Source organism: Megalops cyprinoides, chromosome 8 (genome assembly GCF_013368585.1).
Source record: "Megalops cyprinoides isolate fMegCyp1 chromosome 8, fMegCyp1.pri, whole genome shotgun sequence".
Taxonomy (NCBI): Eukaryota; Metazoa; Chordata; class Actinopteri; order Elopiformes; family Megalopidae; genus Megalops; species Megalops cyprinoides.
The window spans coordinates 11,413,820-11,430,954 of record NC_050590.1 but is presented as its reverse complement, the minus strand read 5'-3'; the positions used below and the strand labels follow the sequence as shown (position 1 = coordinate 11,430,954).

General features: G+C 41.5%; 2 protein-coding genes across 2 annotated transcripts; both read right to left on the bottom strand.

Annotated features, from left to right (window-relative positions):
• Positions 1-4,019: 4,019 nt before the first annotated feature.
• Positions 4,020-5,252, bottom strand: LOC118782278 (growth arrest-specific protein 1-like). The gene has a single exon (XM_036535587.1). It carries the CDS (start codon positions 5,250-5,252, stop codon positions 4,476-4,478), a length of 777 nt encoding a protein of 258 aa, XP_036391480.1. The 3' UTR covers positions 4,020-4,475.
• A 3,434-nt stretch (positions 5,253-8,686) lies between these two features.
• Positions 8,687-13,720, bottom strand: cplx3a (complexin 3a). The gene is made up of 3 exons (XM_036535702.1): positions 13,272-13,720; positions 9,509-9,596; positions 8,687-9,213 (listed from the first exon to the last, which is right to left on the bottom strand). The coding sequence occupies exons 1-3, from the start codon at positions 13,427-13,429 to the stop codon at positions 8,989-8,991; spliced, it is 471 nt and encodes a 156-aa protein (XP_036391595.1). The 5' UTR covers positions 13,430-13,720; the 3' UTR covers positions 8,687-8,988.
• Between the last annotated feature and the right edge of the window lie 3,415 nt (positions 13,721-17,135).

Genomic DNA, 17,135 nt, shown 5'->3' with positions numbered 1-17,135 from the left:
TTAACGATCGCCATTTCCTTACAACAACACCCACTAGGGATTACAGCCTCCCTTGACTGCCCCGAGTGTGAGGGCAGGAGTCCTCCTTAGCAGAGGTAGAACCCCTGCCTCTCTCCACTCCCAGCCAGACATAATGGGCAGGGTATAGCCTTCACATCTCCTTTTGCAAAGTGGTCATACATTCGTTGTTATACCTTACTCACATTAGCCACGCATAGCTATATGTAAGCTGTTCTGGGTCAGAGTGGTAGTTACAACAGCTGGCCTGTATTAGAATTTCAGTACAGCTATTTGGCTTTCTAATATTAAGTTAGCGGCCTAAACACATAACAATGTGTAAGCATCATGTTTGTTCTTTTGTTCATTGTTACAGTAAGAATTAAATCAAATGAAGTAACTAATAGTAACCCAATGACTGAAAATATGATCTGAATAAACTTAAATATGACAAACCAGGAATAGTGCAATGTTTGGTGAAACTTGTGATCATTACAGTGAGATCAGCTGCCCTGGCTTGTTAGAATAAAAAGGCTGGTGTGAGACAAAATAATCTTTTAATAGGTCATTCGCTGCTCTACAGAGTGTAGTGTGTTTCCACTTCTTGCATCCCGCAAGTTTGCTGCACAAACCTGAAACATCACTACTGTCTATTTGACAGTTCTCTCAATTCTGCATATCTCTGTCTCAGTTTGAGTGAGTTCTTGCTGTTAGCTCTTCAGCAAGATGAATTAAGTTTACAAGTTTGGCTCTCCAACCCTGTAATGAAGAGTGGTTTCAGATGACAAAAAGCTGCTTTGTATTCAGATAGAAAAGAAATTTCCTTGACTGACAAAGAGAAAGCTTTAAAAGCCTGTCAGTCCCTCCACTTCATCAGGGCTCTGAACATACGCTCCACACGCTTCAGGCTTACCGCACCCTCACCACACTCTCCACACAGGAAGGCTAACCGCTACCGCTCAAGGGGGAGCTAGGTCGAGCCACTTCCACAAGGAAAAGTGTGGCTTTCAGCTTGTTTATTTACTCTTTATTTTTTATTTGGTTAGGGCTGGCACAGACGACGTGAGATCTCAACAACGGTGAGCCTCCGCAGTTTCTTCGCAGGGCTTGTTTACACTTTCTTTGCGCTCGCATATACCAAATCACAGTTTACATGGTGACATTGTGCGAGCCACAGCTCCACACCCTCTCGTGCTTGCAGAATTACTACCAGTACAATCATAAAGTGAGAATGTCTTGTGTGATTAGCGGCACAACACTTTTCTCCACTGAAAGGGAAACGATACGGTACATAATATTGCTTTACATCTGCTCTGGAGCTCATTCAGGGAGAGTACTCTCAGGTACTCCACAGAAGGAATGGAGGACTAACTTCTGAGAACAGACATACGGAGTACCACTGTTCTCCACCCCCCCCCCCCCCCCCCAACCTAAACCCAGCTCCTCACTGCTATTGTGGTTTTAATTAGCCTATGTTTCACTGTAGCTCCATCAAGTGCACTTGCACACCCCCACCCCTCCATCTTTCTCTCTCCACTGGGTCTGTTGATACAGTTAATGAGAGAGAGGTAGAGTTGCATCAAGAAGGAAAAAAGAGGGTTATGTGGGGGTAGGGGGGTTAATCCTTATGGAGCCATGAGTGCTAACCCCCCCCCCCCAACTCCAGCCCACCCCCACACAGCCGCACCGACTATTCACCCTGGGGAAACTCTGCAGTCATGAATAGGACATTGTACTGATGAGAGACAAAGCCACCCGTCTCCCTTTCCCAGGTTCACAAATGCTCACAACGGGGAAAAACTGGAGTTTGTTGCAGAGAAACATTCAATAAAAACACATAAAAAAATAGGATACAGCACACTACTGCCTCTGTATGCCCCTTCCCTCCCCCACCCACCACAGCCTCCTCCGCTCATGTTTGTTTTGACTGAGCTCCCAGAAGCTGAGCGGAGGGTCTCTGGGCAGCCATGTTTTAAGAGGGGGGGTGGGGGGATATAACAGCAGTTTAAGCTCCATGCTAGTAGTTGGAAGGAGAGAATGAAGAAGGAAGGAGTTCCCTCTGCTCAGTAAGCTACACACAAGTTTCTGCAAAACCAGCCTGCATGTCTATGAGGAAATCAGAAATGTTAGAGAACAGTCCCTGTCCGGGAGGTAACGAGGAAATACATTCAAGCAGTTACTGATTACGCTCCTATTTCTAAAGAGCTCAGGAGATGTGTGCGCTAATAATCAAATCCTTTTTGCTGTAATCAAAGCACAGGAATGAACTCTGAATGCCAGACATAAAAACTGTCCAAAGGTTATGTTGTACAGTGTCAGTATTGTGTAACTCAGTATTGTAAAACTGAGTTGCGTATCCAACAACCAACACAGTAAAAAACCCTCCAATAAAGTTATATTTTCATCCTTTTTGTGACTTAAGAGACAGCATTGGGCTTTGCCCAACGTATTTATGCAGGGACAGCAGACGACATGCACAAGCATTGTAAACTGTACATGAAATGCTAAACAATATTGAAAATAGCTAGCATGGAATTCATACCTCCACCAGCCAATAACTTGTGTCTAAGAGTATCAGATGTCCACGATGCCCTACTAGCACCCTGAGTCTATACACCATATCTGTATACTGGGTCGCCTGGCAAACGCCTGACTTGTGCAATATTCCCTATTTGGCTCTTGTCTGAACTCCGTAGGTTCCCCTCCATTGAAGCAAGCTTGAAGGGGTGGGGGTGTATATTTGCAGTTGAAAACACAGTTTAAGCATCGTGTTGAGGGCAGATTTTGGTCAATACAATTCAGCTCACACAGAGATGTAAACAGACGATTGTGAGGAATTTTAAATCAGTCGTGCCGTTTCCGTCTTTAGCTACCTGTGGCGCCGGCAGTGTGTTCAGAGATTTGGATGCAGTGTAGATTGCATGACAGATTACCTCAGCCAACTAATTACAGCGTTGCGGTGCGTCTGTAGTCCGTGTTAAAAAAAAAAGATGACAGAACTAATTACTGTGACGATTGTAGTGTTTTTTTTTAACCAAACGGATCACACATTTCATCAGATATTCCCTCTTATTTCATTATTTAATTCAGTATTTCTTTTGAGAACATAAATATCTATTATTTTCTGTACACAAAAATACTTTATGTTGTTGAAGTTACACATTTACACTTTTACACGACATTGTCTGTTAAAACAAGAAAAATAACTCATTGACAGACACAGGAATTCATTGTAAAGAGACAGTAAAGAAAATATCAGATTTGCTCTACAAATTAAAAAAAATCCAATGGTATTTACAGATAATACTCTGTTGGTACGTCAGTAAATACTGGTTCTTTTGACAATAACGGGTCTTGACTTCCCTTATCTTAAAATGCAAAATCGAAAAAAAAACACTGACACACGATAATCACAAATGAGAATGGATGAGAAAATCATAAATAAAAAAATAAAAATAGTGTTAGCAATTCATTAGGTTCAAGTGTTCGACAGATCAATGCCTTTCAACTGAATGATGCAATATTATTTTATATTTATACATAGCCTGCACTCAGGAACTAAGGCGCCGTGGGTTTTTTTTTTTTTTTTGCATTTATTTTTGGTTAACTGTCAGTTACACTGGTAAATACAAACGTCAACAAACTACCGAGGCGCCTCGCGTACCCTCACTCTACTACAAGCACGCTCAGTAAAGGCGCGCGGGGGTGTGTGTGTGGGGGTGGTCAATTGTAGAAGACTTTTCAATAAAACAGGGAGAGATTGAGAATGAAATGGGTGGGGGCTACCGAAGAGGCACTTCAGTTAATTTAACTACTTGATCCCAGAACCTCGCCTGTTCTCTCGCGGTTCACCACAAATATTTGAAGTGTGATGGCTACAATGCCCAAGCGCTGAAGTGCAGAGAGAAGAGTAAACAAGAGTGAGAACGCTCCAATGTTTATCTAAAGTCTTAATAAAGCCACACACTTCAAGAACCACTGAAACGAAACAAAACAAGGAGGAAAGGAAAAAGGGGGCAGGAGTGTAAACGAACCCTATGTTTTGCGTGTCCCAATAAGCAGATGAGTTTGGTTCAATTCCCACCATATAAGCAGCCCTTTAATCGTTCTGACGCAAGCCTAAGTCTTCTTGCGAAGGCTTGATTGCCAGCCACCCGTTTCCTTCGCGCCTGAGGAGATTCCGAGGATGATTTGGGATTGATCACCACACTGAGTCAAAGAACAACTAAAGCAGAGGACCCATCCGTCTTTTATATATCCAAGCGAATATCCATTCACAAGAAAACAAAAATATGCGCGTTCAGTTTATTGGAAAAACTGTGTCCGCTCCGATACAAATCTATCCCCAAACAAATCTGCTCTTGTAATAACATTTTCACAAGTAGGCTACACGGTATTCTTCCACAGTCGGATACCGGTATTCCGTATATAGGCAGTGCACTATACAAACACCTGAAGATGCAACTTCACGTGTGCGCTTAGAAAGGTCTAATCCAGCAAAATGTCAGCAACAGAATCCCTTGTAACAATGTAACATGAGGAGATAACTGGGTAGAGCTCGAGAAAGACACTCCCGATTCAGGGTGGAAGTCCTCTCTGTCTGTTTTCAGTTCATAGTCCTCATCCTCGTATATGTCGTCCATTTCCCCGTAGGCTGTGGAGACGCCGTGGTCTCCAATGGCGCAAAGTTTCCCCATGTTCTCCTTTACCACCTCGCAAAAGGGTCTCTCCACGCCATCACACACGCAGCGGTTCAGCAGCATGCCGTTAGGGATGAAGAGCATTTGCTGAATTGTGGTCTTGCACTTCGTCGTGCATTTCCTACCATTGAAAAGTTGTCCACAGTTTGACAGGTAGGCTGTCAGGGTAGAGTGGCATCCCGGCTCCTCCTCACAACGCTGGCGGGCCTCTGTGCATCCTATCCTGGCTGCGTCTCCTGGATACCGTCGAGGAAGACAGGGTTCGATCGCCCGTTTTGCCCTCCTGCATTGGGTGTCCTGCCCACAGTCGCACGTCTCTAGGTCTGGTCCGTTGCGGGTCTGGTTTAGTCTCACCAAGGCACTGATGCAATGGCTGGGACACTGTCGCCTGTTCCCTCGGATATTATCTTCGCACGCGACTAGGTATTGGTTATAAGCCAGTTCACAGTCTTTCTCTTGTTGGCATCTGAGTAGGGCTTGCCAGCAGATATACTGGGCATCAAGCACTACAAGTACCCAACCGAGAAGCGCCAGAGCACTACACCAAGTCTTCATTCTTACAACGTGCTCTCTAGTTCAGTGGTGCGGCTCTGTTCCTCCACTTAACAGAGAAAGTTTATTTTAGAAATCCTCTGAGAACACGCGTCCAGTAGTATGCCGATGAATTGGATTGCATTGCGTCTTCATGTTTTAAAAAAATACCAGCAAAAAGAAAACTGGCTTGCATGCAGTCCAGACGGACTCATTCCTCCCGCCCCTAAAGTCGTCTTGACAGATTAGAATCACAGAACAGCCTGTTGCAGGATGGGGGAAGGTAACTGCAGTCAGCAGCGGGTCAAAATCACTACACTTATACGAGTTCTCCACACTGTTCTTGTACTATCACGAATACCCCCAGAATGAAAACAGCAACGAAGTTCAGTTTGACAAAAAAAGCGAGAAAGAAAATAAATCCAAACTTCACCTCCCTCTGTCCGGCACTGTCCACATCCTCGACTGTTGTCATGAGTAGAAAACATCGATTTGTTTCGGTTTTATGGGACACAGATTGTGCACTTTCTCACCAGGACGCATCCATCTCTCTCTCGTCTGTTTTTCTTCTCTCCCTCCCTTTTCTCTCTCCCCCTCCCTTCACTGTCGTCGTTTCTCCCGCTACCTGTGCCTTTGTTCCACTCACTGTTACGCTTCACGCTTCGTTTAGCTTTTCCCCGTAACCCCCCTCCTCTGAAAACAGAAAAAGCAAATCCCCTCTCTCTCTCTCATTTACAGTCCTGCTCCACAATTGGCCGTCTGAGGAGTCAGCCATGGGATTCATTTCCATAGCAACTCCAGTTTTTGGCAATCTGCACGTCACATACAGGATAAAATGTTTATAAATTTTATGAAACTCGCAACCTGTGTGGTCTCCCTCAACTTTCTTGTCCTTCGGATGATTAAAAAAAGCTCGCAAAGGGGGGGGCCGAGGGGGTCTAGGAGAGCACGAGCCCTAAAGCGGCCGACAGAAAGCATTCCACAGCTAGAAGCTCACATCTGTAGCCCACCGCTCTATATTAAAGCGCATAAAACAAATCTGTTTCTGATTAACGATAAACCGATGAGCAAAACCTAAGGAACAACTTCTTACTGTGAAATGATTGCAAAATACCTTTTAAACACATCACATGCACACAAACAGTATTGCCATCCTCAATTCCCCATCTCCTCCCCCCCCCCCCCCCCTCTCTCTCTCTCTCTCTCTCCATTCTGGAAGGTTTAAAACTCTGATTGATAGGATTGAATGGAAGAGAATAGTATTTTCTGGCCCGTTTCACCCTTTTGTGTCAGATTGGCCATGCACTGGCCCAGCGTCTTTCCAGGCCTGAAGATTGTTCACGCCTTGCAGCCTGTCAATAGAGAAGGGTTTCAGCATCAATATATTTTACAGCTCTCGCCTTTCACACCACACTTGAAAACTCCCAATAGAGACAGGCCTCCGTGCCATTGAGATGGAAACTAGCTTTATTTTTTTCTAAAAGCGATGAAAAAGCCACAGCAACACCCAAGCCCTTTGGCTATTTTATAAAACAAAGTTTTAAACTTCCTTCTGGGAAAACGGGGCCACGTTCGTACAGCGCCAGATGGCTGCGCGAATGTCACCGACAAAACTGAACTACAAGAGGAAATGCCCAGGAATATGGATGGACTTTTTGGCGGCTGTTAAAACAACAATACTAATTAAATAAAAGTGATTTTTTCATTATTTGATGTGTCATGTGAAGAATAACAAACAACTGTAATAATAATTCGTTTTTTTTCTGTCCTACTAACGTTTACATGAAGAAATTAACGAATGTGCCCACCAAATGTGAAGATATTCACATTTTCATAACAAGCAGACTGACGGCGATTAAAAGCAAAGTTTACATCTATTATGAAAACATAGTCATTTTCTCATAAATTCATATTGCTAATAACAATATTAGCTGCAAGTATTGGTCGTTTAGCTGTATTTATGCTTTTTATTTGGCTTTTTTGCAATCCTCTACATTTTTATAAATACAAAAATGACTACACAATACAATAATGACTATTCCTTGTCTTTCCACTTTTAAGTCTTACGACGTACAGAGAAAGTTTATGTATCTCGTCTTGAGATTGTAGCCTTTGTCTCATTGTGTTTATAAAGACGGACTGCTCAGTAGTACTTGAATAGCGTGCTGGATTGCGACACTGTGATTCCTTCAGAGCCAGTGACAAATTATAACTTTTCACTAAGTATATTACAACTGTATTTATGGCACCCCCTTGTGTTCAGAAACTTTAGGATGAGAAAGCTTGGAAAATATAAATCTCTTAAATATTGGTGGTACTCAATAAAATGACATACCCGTTAATCAGTGAACAGATTACAAAAATAATAAAGACAGAGAAAATCTATACTTAGATAAATATTCCAGTAGTTAGCCATATTTAAAACGGCACACTTACACCTTGTTTAAACATATAGATGTTTAAAATGTTGAAGGGTTTTCTCAATATTTAAATACTTTGTCAATATATAAATAGCATCTGTGAGAGCTATACGTTTTACGTAATACTTCTTTTATTAGTAATTCCCTATGCTTAAACAGAGCACCACAATACATGTCTCCAATATACACACTGGTGCCGTTATTCTAATTTACTGTTTTCCAGTGTAGAGTTCTGAGGGGACAAGTCCACATTCATTTGTGGCCCCACTCACACAGATGTGTACCATTAAAAAAAAAACTCTATTTAATTTTCCCCCAATACAGATCATGACACAAGCTAAATATTTTTTATTAATTATCTCAAGAGAATAAACACACAATTCACAGTATTGTCATATTATCAAATGTGTATACTGTGAAATATGAAAGCTGTGACAAAGGTGCCCTTACTTGCACAAAAATACAAATATATTTATTGCACTCTGTAGGAAAGGACAATACTAACAACACCAAAGATTTTGTGTGAGTTTATATTTTTAAAACAATACAAGCAACACTTTCAGCCAGAGCATGGCCTTCTTAAGGACAACACTTGACACTTCACAGCAACTAAATAACACTAAACCATCAGCACGAAATGGCAGCACTGAAAGGGAGAGGTCTATGATTGGGACTAGGAGCCACAAAGGAGGATGGAAAGGTCAGAGGTCATGTCTGTGGACTGCAGTAGGGCCATGAGTGGCACTGCACACCCCAGAGTAAGTCAATGAGCACAGCAAGACATCAGATAAAGGCCTGTGGGGTTAAAGAAAAATTATAAGCATTCATTTATAGCTTATATTATAAATTATACCTTAATTTATATCTTATAATTCTTATCTTTAAAATATAAGTGAACCCAATACATATTTTAGATACCTTTAAAAACAATATGTTGAATTTATCCATGAATGTATTTTGTATTATTCTGTTAATGACTACATCAGTTTATGTGTTATCACATTCTACTCAGGAGCATATTAGCATGTGTCCCTGGGGAGATGTGTAGTTATCAGTGATTGGAGACCCCCTGAATATCTGTGTACTAGCTAAATGATACATCAGAGTGTGTTTGCATCTGTGTAATCCATACACACTTGTATGGCTACACAAATATTTGTCTATAACTGACATCTCACCTGATTCTGAGCATGAGTAAGTGTACAAGTGTGAGTACATATCTTGTTGCATGGGCCAATTGTATATATGTCTATCATAAACTAACCTCAGAACTAAATGTGTATGCATGAATACTGAACATGTTCACATGTGTGTACAGTGTATTATCTGAGGTAGACAGATCACATAATGGTACATTTCTCAGCAGATTGTTTGAGGTCCTCCAGTGTGGATTGGGCTTTGTCCTTCAGCTGGTCCAGGTCCACGTTCTGAATATTGGTCAGCTGCCCGATGACAGACTGTTTCTTCTCCTCCTCTTGGTTGTCCTCAGCAATCATCTTGGCCAACTCTGTGGGCAGCTCCACATCGCTGCCTGCCTGCTGGATCTGAGTCTCATCCAGCTCATTCTAGGAGAGGAAAAAGGAAGCGGTGAAAATACCACAAAAGAGGGAAAATGGGAGAAGGAAGGGAGATAGGAGAGGAAGCATAGCGAGAGAGGGAGAAATAGGCTTCTACGTTTTTGAAATAAGCACAGCAGCAACAGATGAAAACTCCATCAGGAAATGGCTCGTAACACTAAAAAAGGTGATAAGTTCTTTCCCAGAGGTGTTGCACATTAAACTATTCAAAATAAACCAGTAAGCCATTTACCAGGCCTTAGGAAGTTCAGATGGAAAACACATGAATAAATTCATTATTTACTTTTGGCAGCCTGTACTTCTCACGGAAGTGAGTCCTGACTGTTGCACGTTCGGCCTTTTTCTGGGCAAAGCTGGCATCACGTTCCATCCTGTGTTGAAAAAAGTAAAACTTAATATTTGGAATACCCAACTACACAAACACACACACACACACACACACACACACACACACACACACACACACACACACACACACACACACACAGAGCATGCCATGATGCTTGAAGCAGAGATGTGTAGATGAAAAGGATGTATATTTTATGTTTGTCTATGAGAGGCGGTACTTTTTTGTTTGACAGACTTCATATGAGCAATCCTCATTGCATGTGGATGCACATATGAGTATGTCTTTCTGACTAGAGGTGGGATAATCACAGCAACCTCACATTTTTTTTTTCCTGGAAAAAAAAGCATTTGCTGAAGTTTCTTAGCAAAAGCCTCTGTCAATCAAATCTACACCTCAGCAAATAAATTGCTGGAATTAGATATCAACAAACCTACCACAGAATATTATGCATATTGCACACCTTGACAAAAAACCATTGTAGTAATTATAACTGCCATCCAATAAATAACAGCCGGGAAATTTCAAAATCTAGTCCAGACGCTTGCATTCAAAATTACGAAATTGAACACCCTTGTTAGTAATGCATGCACTCCAAAAAAAAAAATTGTGGGCGGACAGTTGTCTGATACTTTGCAAATGGTGTGAGCTTTTGTGTTGGGTTCCTAACCACCAAAGCAATAGAATATTATTGAGATGTTTGGAAAAATAACCTCACTTCAGCTTCTTCTTCAACAAGGAGGTACTGTAGTCTAAGGAAAGACAATCAACACAACTCAACAGCTCAAAGGCTGTAGTAATTATTGCTTTTGAAACAATAAATGGAACATGCCTTTAGACATAAAGTCTGCTTACTGCAAAATAACAAAGCATATTACAACTCCAGCCAGCACAACATAATATGACAGAACCCAGGTCAGATTTACCAAGAAGCCAACACTTGCTCTGCCAAGTACTACACAGGTTAACACATCGCAGTATGGTTCAACGGTAACCCAATGCAGCAGTACAAAGTCTCAATACAGTACAAATCCAACTTAGCACATTACAGGCTAAAACAGAACAGCATTTCAATACTAACAACTCAGGACTGACAAATGATGGACAGAGCAGAGCAAGCCAGCAAAGGACAGGACAGGACAACTCATAAAAGTGAACACAGCAGAGGACAGAAGGACACAGCAAAGTACAAGACAGAAAATACACCAAAATGAAGCAAAGAATAAGCCACCAAAGCACAGCACAAAGCAACACAGCAAAGTGAAGCATAGAACAACACAAGGAAGAACAATACAGAACAGTGCAGCAAATTGCACATTGAAGAAGGTTAGGAATTCCGCCAACTAAAACTGGCTGAATTTGATCCACCTCTGTCATTATAGCTGCAAACAGACCCAGGATCTCTTCTATGCTCCATTCTCCACAACTAATCTTAGAGGGAAAGCCAAGAAATAACTGTGTTTGCTATGGAAAAAAATGTTTTGAAAATATCTGTGCCGTGGATTATTTATTTATTTATTTAAATTATTTTATCAGGTCTTTCTGTCTGAAAGTACTGGTGTCACAGTCTCCTCATATTCTGTATCACCAGAAGAGGGCAGTCAAGAGCAGTCAATACTGGTCCTATCCAGACATAGCAATATACTGTAGGAATCTGGAATTATGGACATTTGGTGAGTGTGTATTTTAAGCCTTAAATGATTGATGGGTGCATGGGGGTCTAATAGCTACAGGACCCATAAGCACAAACTGATTCTATCAATCTTTGTGACATCATGTTATCTGCAATTTGGAAGGAGAAATCTGCAATGCAAACTGGTGAGCAGCCCCCTCCTGTCAGGTCATAGTAAGAACCATCCCACGCCATGCCCACTGCCCCTCCCTCTCCCTCTGTGGAGCCAAAGTTGACCAGACCCCAGGGCCAATTTTACACACACACACACACACACACACACACACACACACACACACACACACACAGATCTTATTATGCTATACTTCCAGAGGATATAGTTAAGTGTAGGCTCAGGAGGTCAATGTATGGCTATTTATGATGTGTCATGGTATGTCTTGCATATTTACACCATTAAGCTTGGTTTGGTTTTCACTCCACATACAGCAGTAGGCTGGAACTGGAAGGAAATAGTCACAACTCTTACACAAAGCTCCCTGCATGATGATGATGTAGGATGAAGCTCAAGGTCATTGCTGCATGGAGCTATTTAGCGTGGTTGCTCCCAGCAAAAGTCTGTCCCTAATTCACATCCACAGGTTGACCTACTATATTAGGGTGATATGTGGCTGCCTGTAGGGTTTGCTTTTCAAGGGAAACCCTACTCTAGCCTGAAGTCTCACCAGAGACTGTAGACCACTCACATTACTATCAACAGAATAACGGGACAGGACTGAAATTCCACCTTTTAAAGCAATTCCAGTATGAAGTCCATGGCAAGTGTTTCTCGTATGCACACTGTAGGCTGTAGGTAAGTACATACATGACTCAGGGTAACATTTCTATATGAACTGCACTGGCTTTCGAGAAAGGATTTTTAAGGGAATTATAATGGTGGAAAAGACCACAGAAAAGATCTACCAAGTTCACCATCACTTCAGTATTTAAGGACTGCTGTTACTTGGAATCAAGAATATGGTATTCTAAGAGATTGAATGGATGAACAAATACATAAATAAATAATATCCACACATAGGTGTGCAAATCTATGTGAATAACTGACCATTGTTTGAGACAAGGTGGATTACAACTCAAATAGTTTTAAATTTCTGCGCATCTTTTTGTAGTTTCGTTACTGAACACACACTGCTACGTTTTTCTTTAATTTATCAAATACACTTCTCCTAGCTGCCTATTGAATTCGCTAAGGTGCAATTTTCAGTCTTCAATTTTTGTATATACAGTTTTGTACATGCTACATATTCTTCATTATTCACTTAAATGTCACGGATTGTTTAATATTGCTATACAGTCTTTTATTAGTCACCGTTTTACCTAGGCACAGCAGTCGTATACATCGTATATAATTGATCAGTTATCGGATCCTCAATAGTAAATTCTTCTTCTACATCTGAAGAATGAAGAGAAATTTAATTAACCTCTTTGTTAATTTGTTTTCAAATAAAACACAGATGAACGAATAAATTACTTTTTACTACGATGCTTTAAAACGCAAATGTGATTTGACACATTTCTCCTCATATGCATATTACCATATGAAATACTTCCTAATGTAACTTCTGGAAATGTATTCGTGTTATCTGGCCATACAGTGCGTGAGTGTATCTGGCCTCTAGAGAATAACACAGATAGATTGCATTAAATGATATCAACGATAAGACCTTCGAGATTTCCGTTGATACAAGGGTGCTGTTGCCAGATATTTCTCCTTACAGTCAAAAAAAAAAAAAGACGTTATCTATATATTGCTTGGAACGTAACGGGGATTCCACACGCGAGAGTTGATCCTCAGCGGTGGTCAGGTGAAGGGGATCATCCTGATGCACAGGAAGAGCCCGCGCTGATGGAGAAGGCAATGAAAAACGCGCCAAAAAGATTGCAGCGCTCAAACATATCATAGCTACGCATAACCCTTTCCAAATGGGCACCAAAATTAGTTTGTTACGATCGTAATACAGCGCCAAGGTAACACTTAAAATGAAGAATGAATGGTTAGTTTATTCTTACTTTTCCTCCACTAACTGCTGCTGGTATTGCTCAAACTCTTCCTGAGTCATTCCTTGCGCGGCGGCTTCAGACTTTTCTCCTTCGGATTTCTCTTCTCCCAAACCTCCGGTAAGGTTCTTCAATTGTCCCCCGACCATGTGTTTTACCATGAAAGCCATTGTTGTGGCACTTCCGATGGTCCTCTTTAATTAACCTGTGGTCTAAAGATTCCGTAATTCGGGACAGAAGTAGGTGCCTTGTCGTACTGGAGTAGTGGATTGCGTTTACGACAATCCAGCTGTGTTGATCCAAATTAGTCTGATAGACAAATATGTACGTGTTAAAATAAGCACTGAGAAACTCCAAAGCGGCTTATTCCTTGCGCTCCGCCTAAATCGTCCCACTTTGATTTAAGAGTTTCAGCACCAGTGCTGACGGACAGCTCTTCTTCGTCGAGCAGGTTAATGAGTGACGGGAAAGCTGTGGAGTCAACAGGTTTGACCGTCTTTCTCTGACCAGTTCTGTTTTAATTCATCCAATCCTGCATGGGGCTGGATTGAGAGTTCGGTTTTATGACGTTCCCTGGCGTCCCGTGATTCGTTCCCCGATATTACTCGCCATTGATTCAGATCAGCGTCTCTCAAATTCAAAAGGGAGTCTGGCAGTGACAGACGCACGTGACGTGTCAGAATGTTACTCGCAGCCGGAGGCTTCGGTGCCTGTGCTCAGCTCTGATGACCGGGACTGAACTGTGACACAAGGGTCACAAAATACGTCTCGTAATGTAAAATAATTGTGAGATTCCCACTTTGTACACAACACTTGGCTTGTATTATGACTTATTATAGTTACTATAACCTTACAAATATCCTCAAGCACTGTATGAATAAACGTGTGCTTTGTATTAGGAAGGAAACGAACGATATTTGTCTGCTTCTGAGAAAAAAAACAATCCATGCGCCACTGATAACAGTATAGACCAATTGCCCAGATCAGGTCTTTTTGCCCAGGCAGCTGTTCTGATCAAACTACAAATCTTTTGTCAAGGCTGCCATTTTGTGATCTCTCAATCATCTGGGAATTAATCTCTCAAACTGTTTGTTTATGTTTGAAGGATTGATGATGTGCTCATCCCTTGATATTAAAAGGCATTGTAACATATTCTAAAACTAACTCTCTGGACTTTCTTAGGGGTGTGAAGGAGGGAATTCTTGGTACCTTTAAATCTGTTTCAAAACTGCAACTGGCTTTTCTCATCGATGAGAAAAAAAAATCTGTAAAATAAAAAGGAGCAGAACCTGAGAGGACACATATTCATCAGGACAAAGAGCATCACCACAATTATTTATATTCCCAGAGGAACAGCTTCCCAAAGGATCAGAAACCAGGAGCATCCTACAGGGACTTGCACTCTGTTGTGCAAAATACAGTCACATACAAGAGTTTTAGAAATAACATATGAGCTAACCGTACATTCCCAGTTCAATATCTGTCCTGAAGAAGTCGTCTGCAATCTGATCAACCAGTCGAACTGTTTGTGTAGAGCTGAGCAGATACTAGGATTAAGTGCTGATGTAAATACTGGACTGGGGTCAAATAATGATGGCAAGTGTTTCAGCCTAAAGAAAAGGATTTCATTTAGGATTTCATACAGTTTACTCAACTACTTCCCAGATTTAACACAGCTGTCTTTGTTGGGCCTCTGATCAACAGGATTTCCATGCCTTAACATGCAGACATTTGTTTTGCAATACGCTGTAAAATCTGATATAATTTATTTAAAAAATAAATATCTTAAAGCCACACCCATTAACAGAGCTCCCATGCATGCACATCCCTTGTTCTTTCTCTCTGTCACTTTATATCACACGCACACACACACACACACACACACACACACACACACACACACACACACACACACACACAAAACCTCTTGCATGCAAGGAAGCATGCCCCCACTCGCAGAAACCGAGATTGACTTAATCGTGTAGAACTGTACATATGCACAAAGCACATTATTGTAAGAAAATGTCACACCAAATGTGACTAAAGCATTGCCTTTTTTGGTGTGAGTCACAGAAAGCACAGCATGGCAGTTTGATTTGTGGTGCATTCAGCAAACAGTCCTGCCAGAGACAGGGGCTTGTGAGCACATGTCATACACATGTAAACCCCTCTAATCCTCAACATTCATGTGCCAGAGAAACACACACTTATCTTCACTTTACATGTAAAAGATTACATGAATATGAATAATGTGCTCCAATACCAAGATAAGACTGTCGAGTAGAAGTACTAGTACTAGAAGTTTTAATCTGTCAACATGGCTTTAGGAAGGCAGTCAAAACCTGATGTCAAAATAGAAACTTTCTTGAAAAAAAAGACTACTCCCATAAAGACTATTAGTAATTGTGCTAAAACTACTGTTTATACTACACTATTTATATGAAGCACTGTACTTTCACCATAACTAATTCAACAGCCCTCAGGCATAGACAGCTGCAGGAATGACAGGCAGATAGTTGCATGGAGGTCAGGTCAGAGGCTACGATCCAGTTCCTCAGTCTTCACCATGCACACAGAGATGAGCCATGCGACTCCCTGCCAGGCAGAGGACAAGAAAGTCCTGGTCTAAAGAGGAGAGGGTCAGTGGTATGTTTTGCGTCTCGACGCTCCGCAGTGAGTCACAGTGGTGACTGGCAGCACAAGGGGAGGGATACAAAGCAGTCGTTGGACGGATCTGTCCAGGCAGGTCTGAGCAAACATCTCCTGTCACACAGGTCAGCGCAGCCATTTATCACCACAAACAGATTTGTCAGAGGCCATGTAGAGCTGTCCCCTTGTACATCCCGCTCTTCTCCTGGAGTGCTTTCCTTCAATATAAAATTTCCCTGTAGCGAAAGCCTTTAATGATAGCTAATTCCCTGAGAATTCAATTATGAATCTTTTTTTTTTTCAAAAAACACATGGCAGCTACATCTAGAGAAACATATGTACAAAAATGAGGACTGGCTCTTACCAGATGGTGCAAACATGATGTGTTAAAACATGAATTGTTAAAAAGGAATATTCTTCAGAAATGAAAAAGCATGGGTCAGCTCACATGCACGAGCTTGTGTCCATATTGCAAGGGGCAGATAATGTAATACTAACCAACACAAATGGATGTATGGTGGAATATACAACAAGAAATTTATCATGAGTCATTTTTGTTGAAGTATAGAACAAATTTGTTTACATTGCATTCATGTTTTCATAGATGCTCTCATTCAGACTGACTTTTAAAGCATGATGCATTACTGTATATAAAAGGCCACATGAACAGCACTGTGGATCCAGAAAACATCACATTTGCACAAAAACATCACAGTCTTACAATAACCATAGTGCCATACTGAAAAGGCATATAAATGAAACTGCTACGACAATCGAGAGCAACAGCATACAACTGCTACAAGACGTCAGTCTAAAACATTAAAGGAAATGTTCATAACTACAGAAATGCTGACTGAATGATGTACCAGAGGCAAAATTCCATAAGAATACAATTCTCTGAAGTCGAGCATAAGGTGAGTTATGCAAGATGACTGGTGCATGAGCTTCTGATTTCCTAAGCCACTCCCCTTTCTTTCTCTTTCTGCCTCATCTCTCTTCCTCTCTTTTTCGCTCCCTACCTCAGTCTTTTTGTCTCCACCCCTCCCTCCCTATCTCTCTGCCTGATTTAGAACACTGGCCCGAGAGAAATCGCACAATAAGTTAGCACTGGCTGCAGTCAAATGGGAGGCGATAACCGGAAAATTCTTTTTCAGCTGGGTTCCTGTGAGCGGGCGCGGTGGGGAGGATGAATGCACACCGTGAGGCCGGGGTCACAGGGTGAAGGGA

Coding starts and splice junctions, on each gene's coding strand:
- LOC118782278 (XM_036535587.1), bottom strand. CDS start 5,252: ATGAAGACTTGGTGTAGTGCTCTGGCGCTTCTCGGTTGGGTACTTGTA.
- cplx3a (XM_036535702.1), bottom strand. CDS start 13,429: ATGGCTTTCATGGTAAAACACATGGTCGGGGGACAATTGAAGAACCTT. Junction 9,597..13,271: donor CAGCAGTTAGTGGAGGAAAA/GTAAGAATAAAC, acceptor TTTTCAACACAG/GATGGAACGTGATGCCAGCT. Junction 9,214..9,508: donor AGAAGTACAGGCTGCCAAAA/GTAAATAATGAA, acceptor TTCCTCTCCTAG/AATGAGCTGGATGAGACTCA.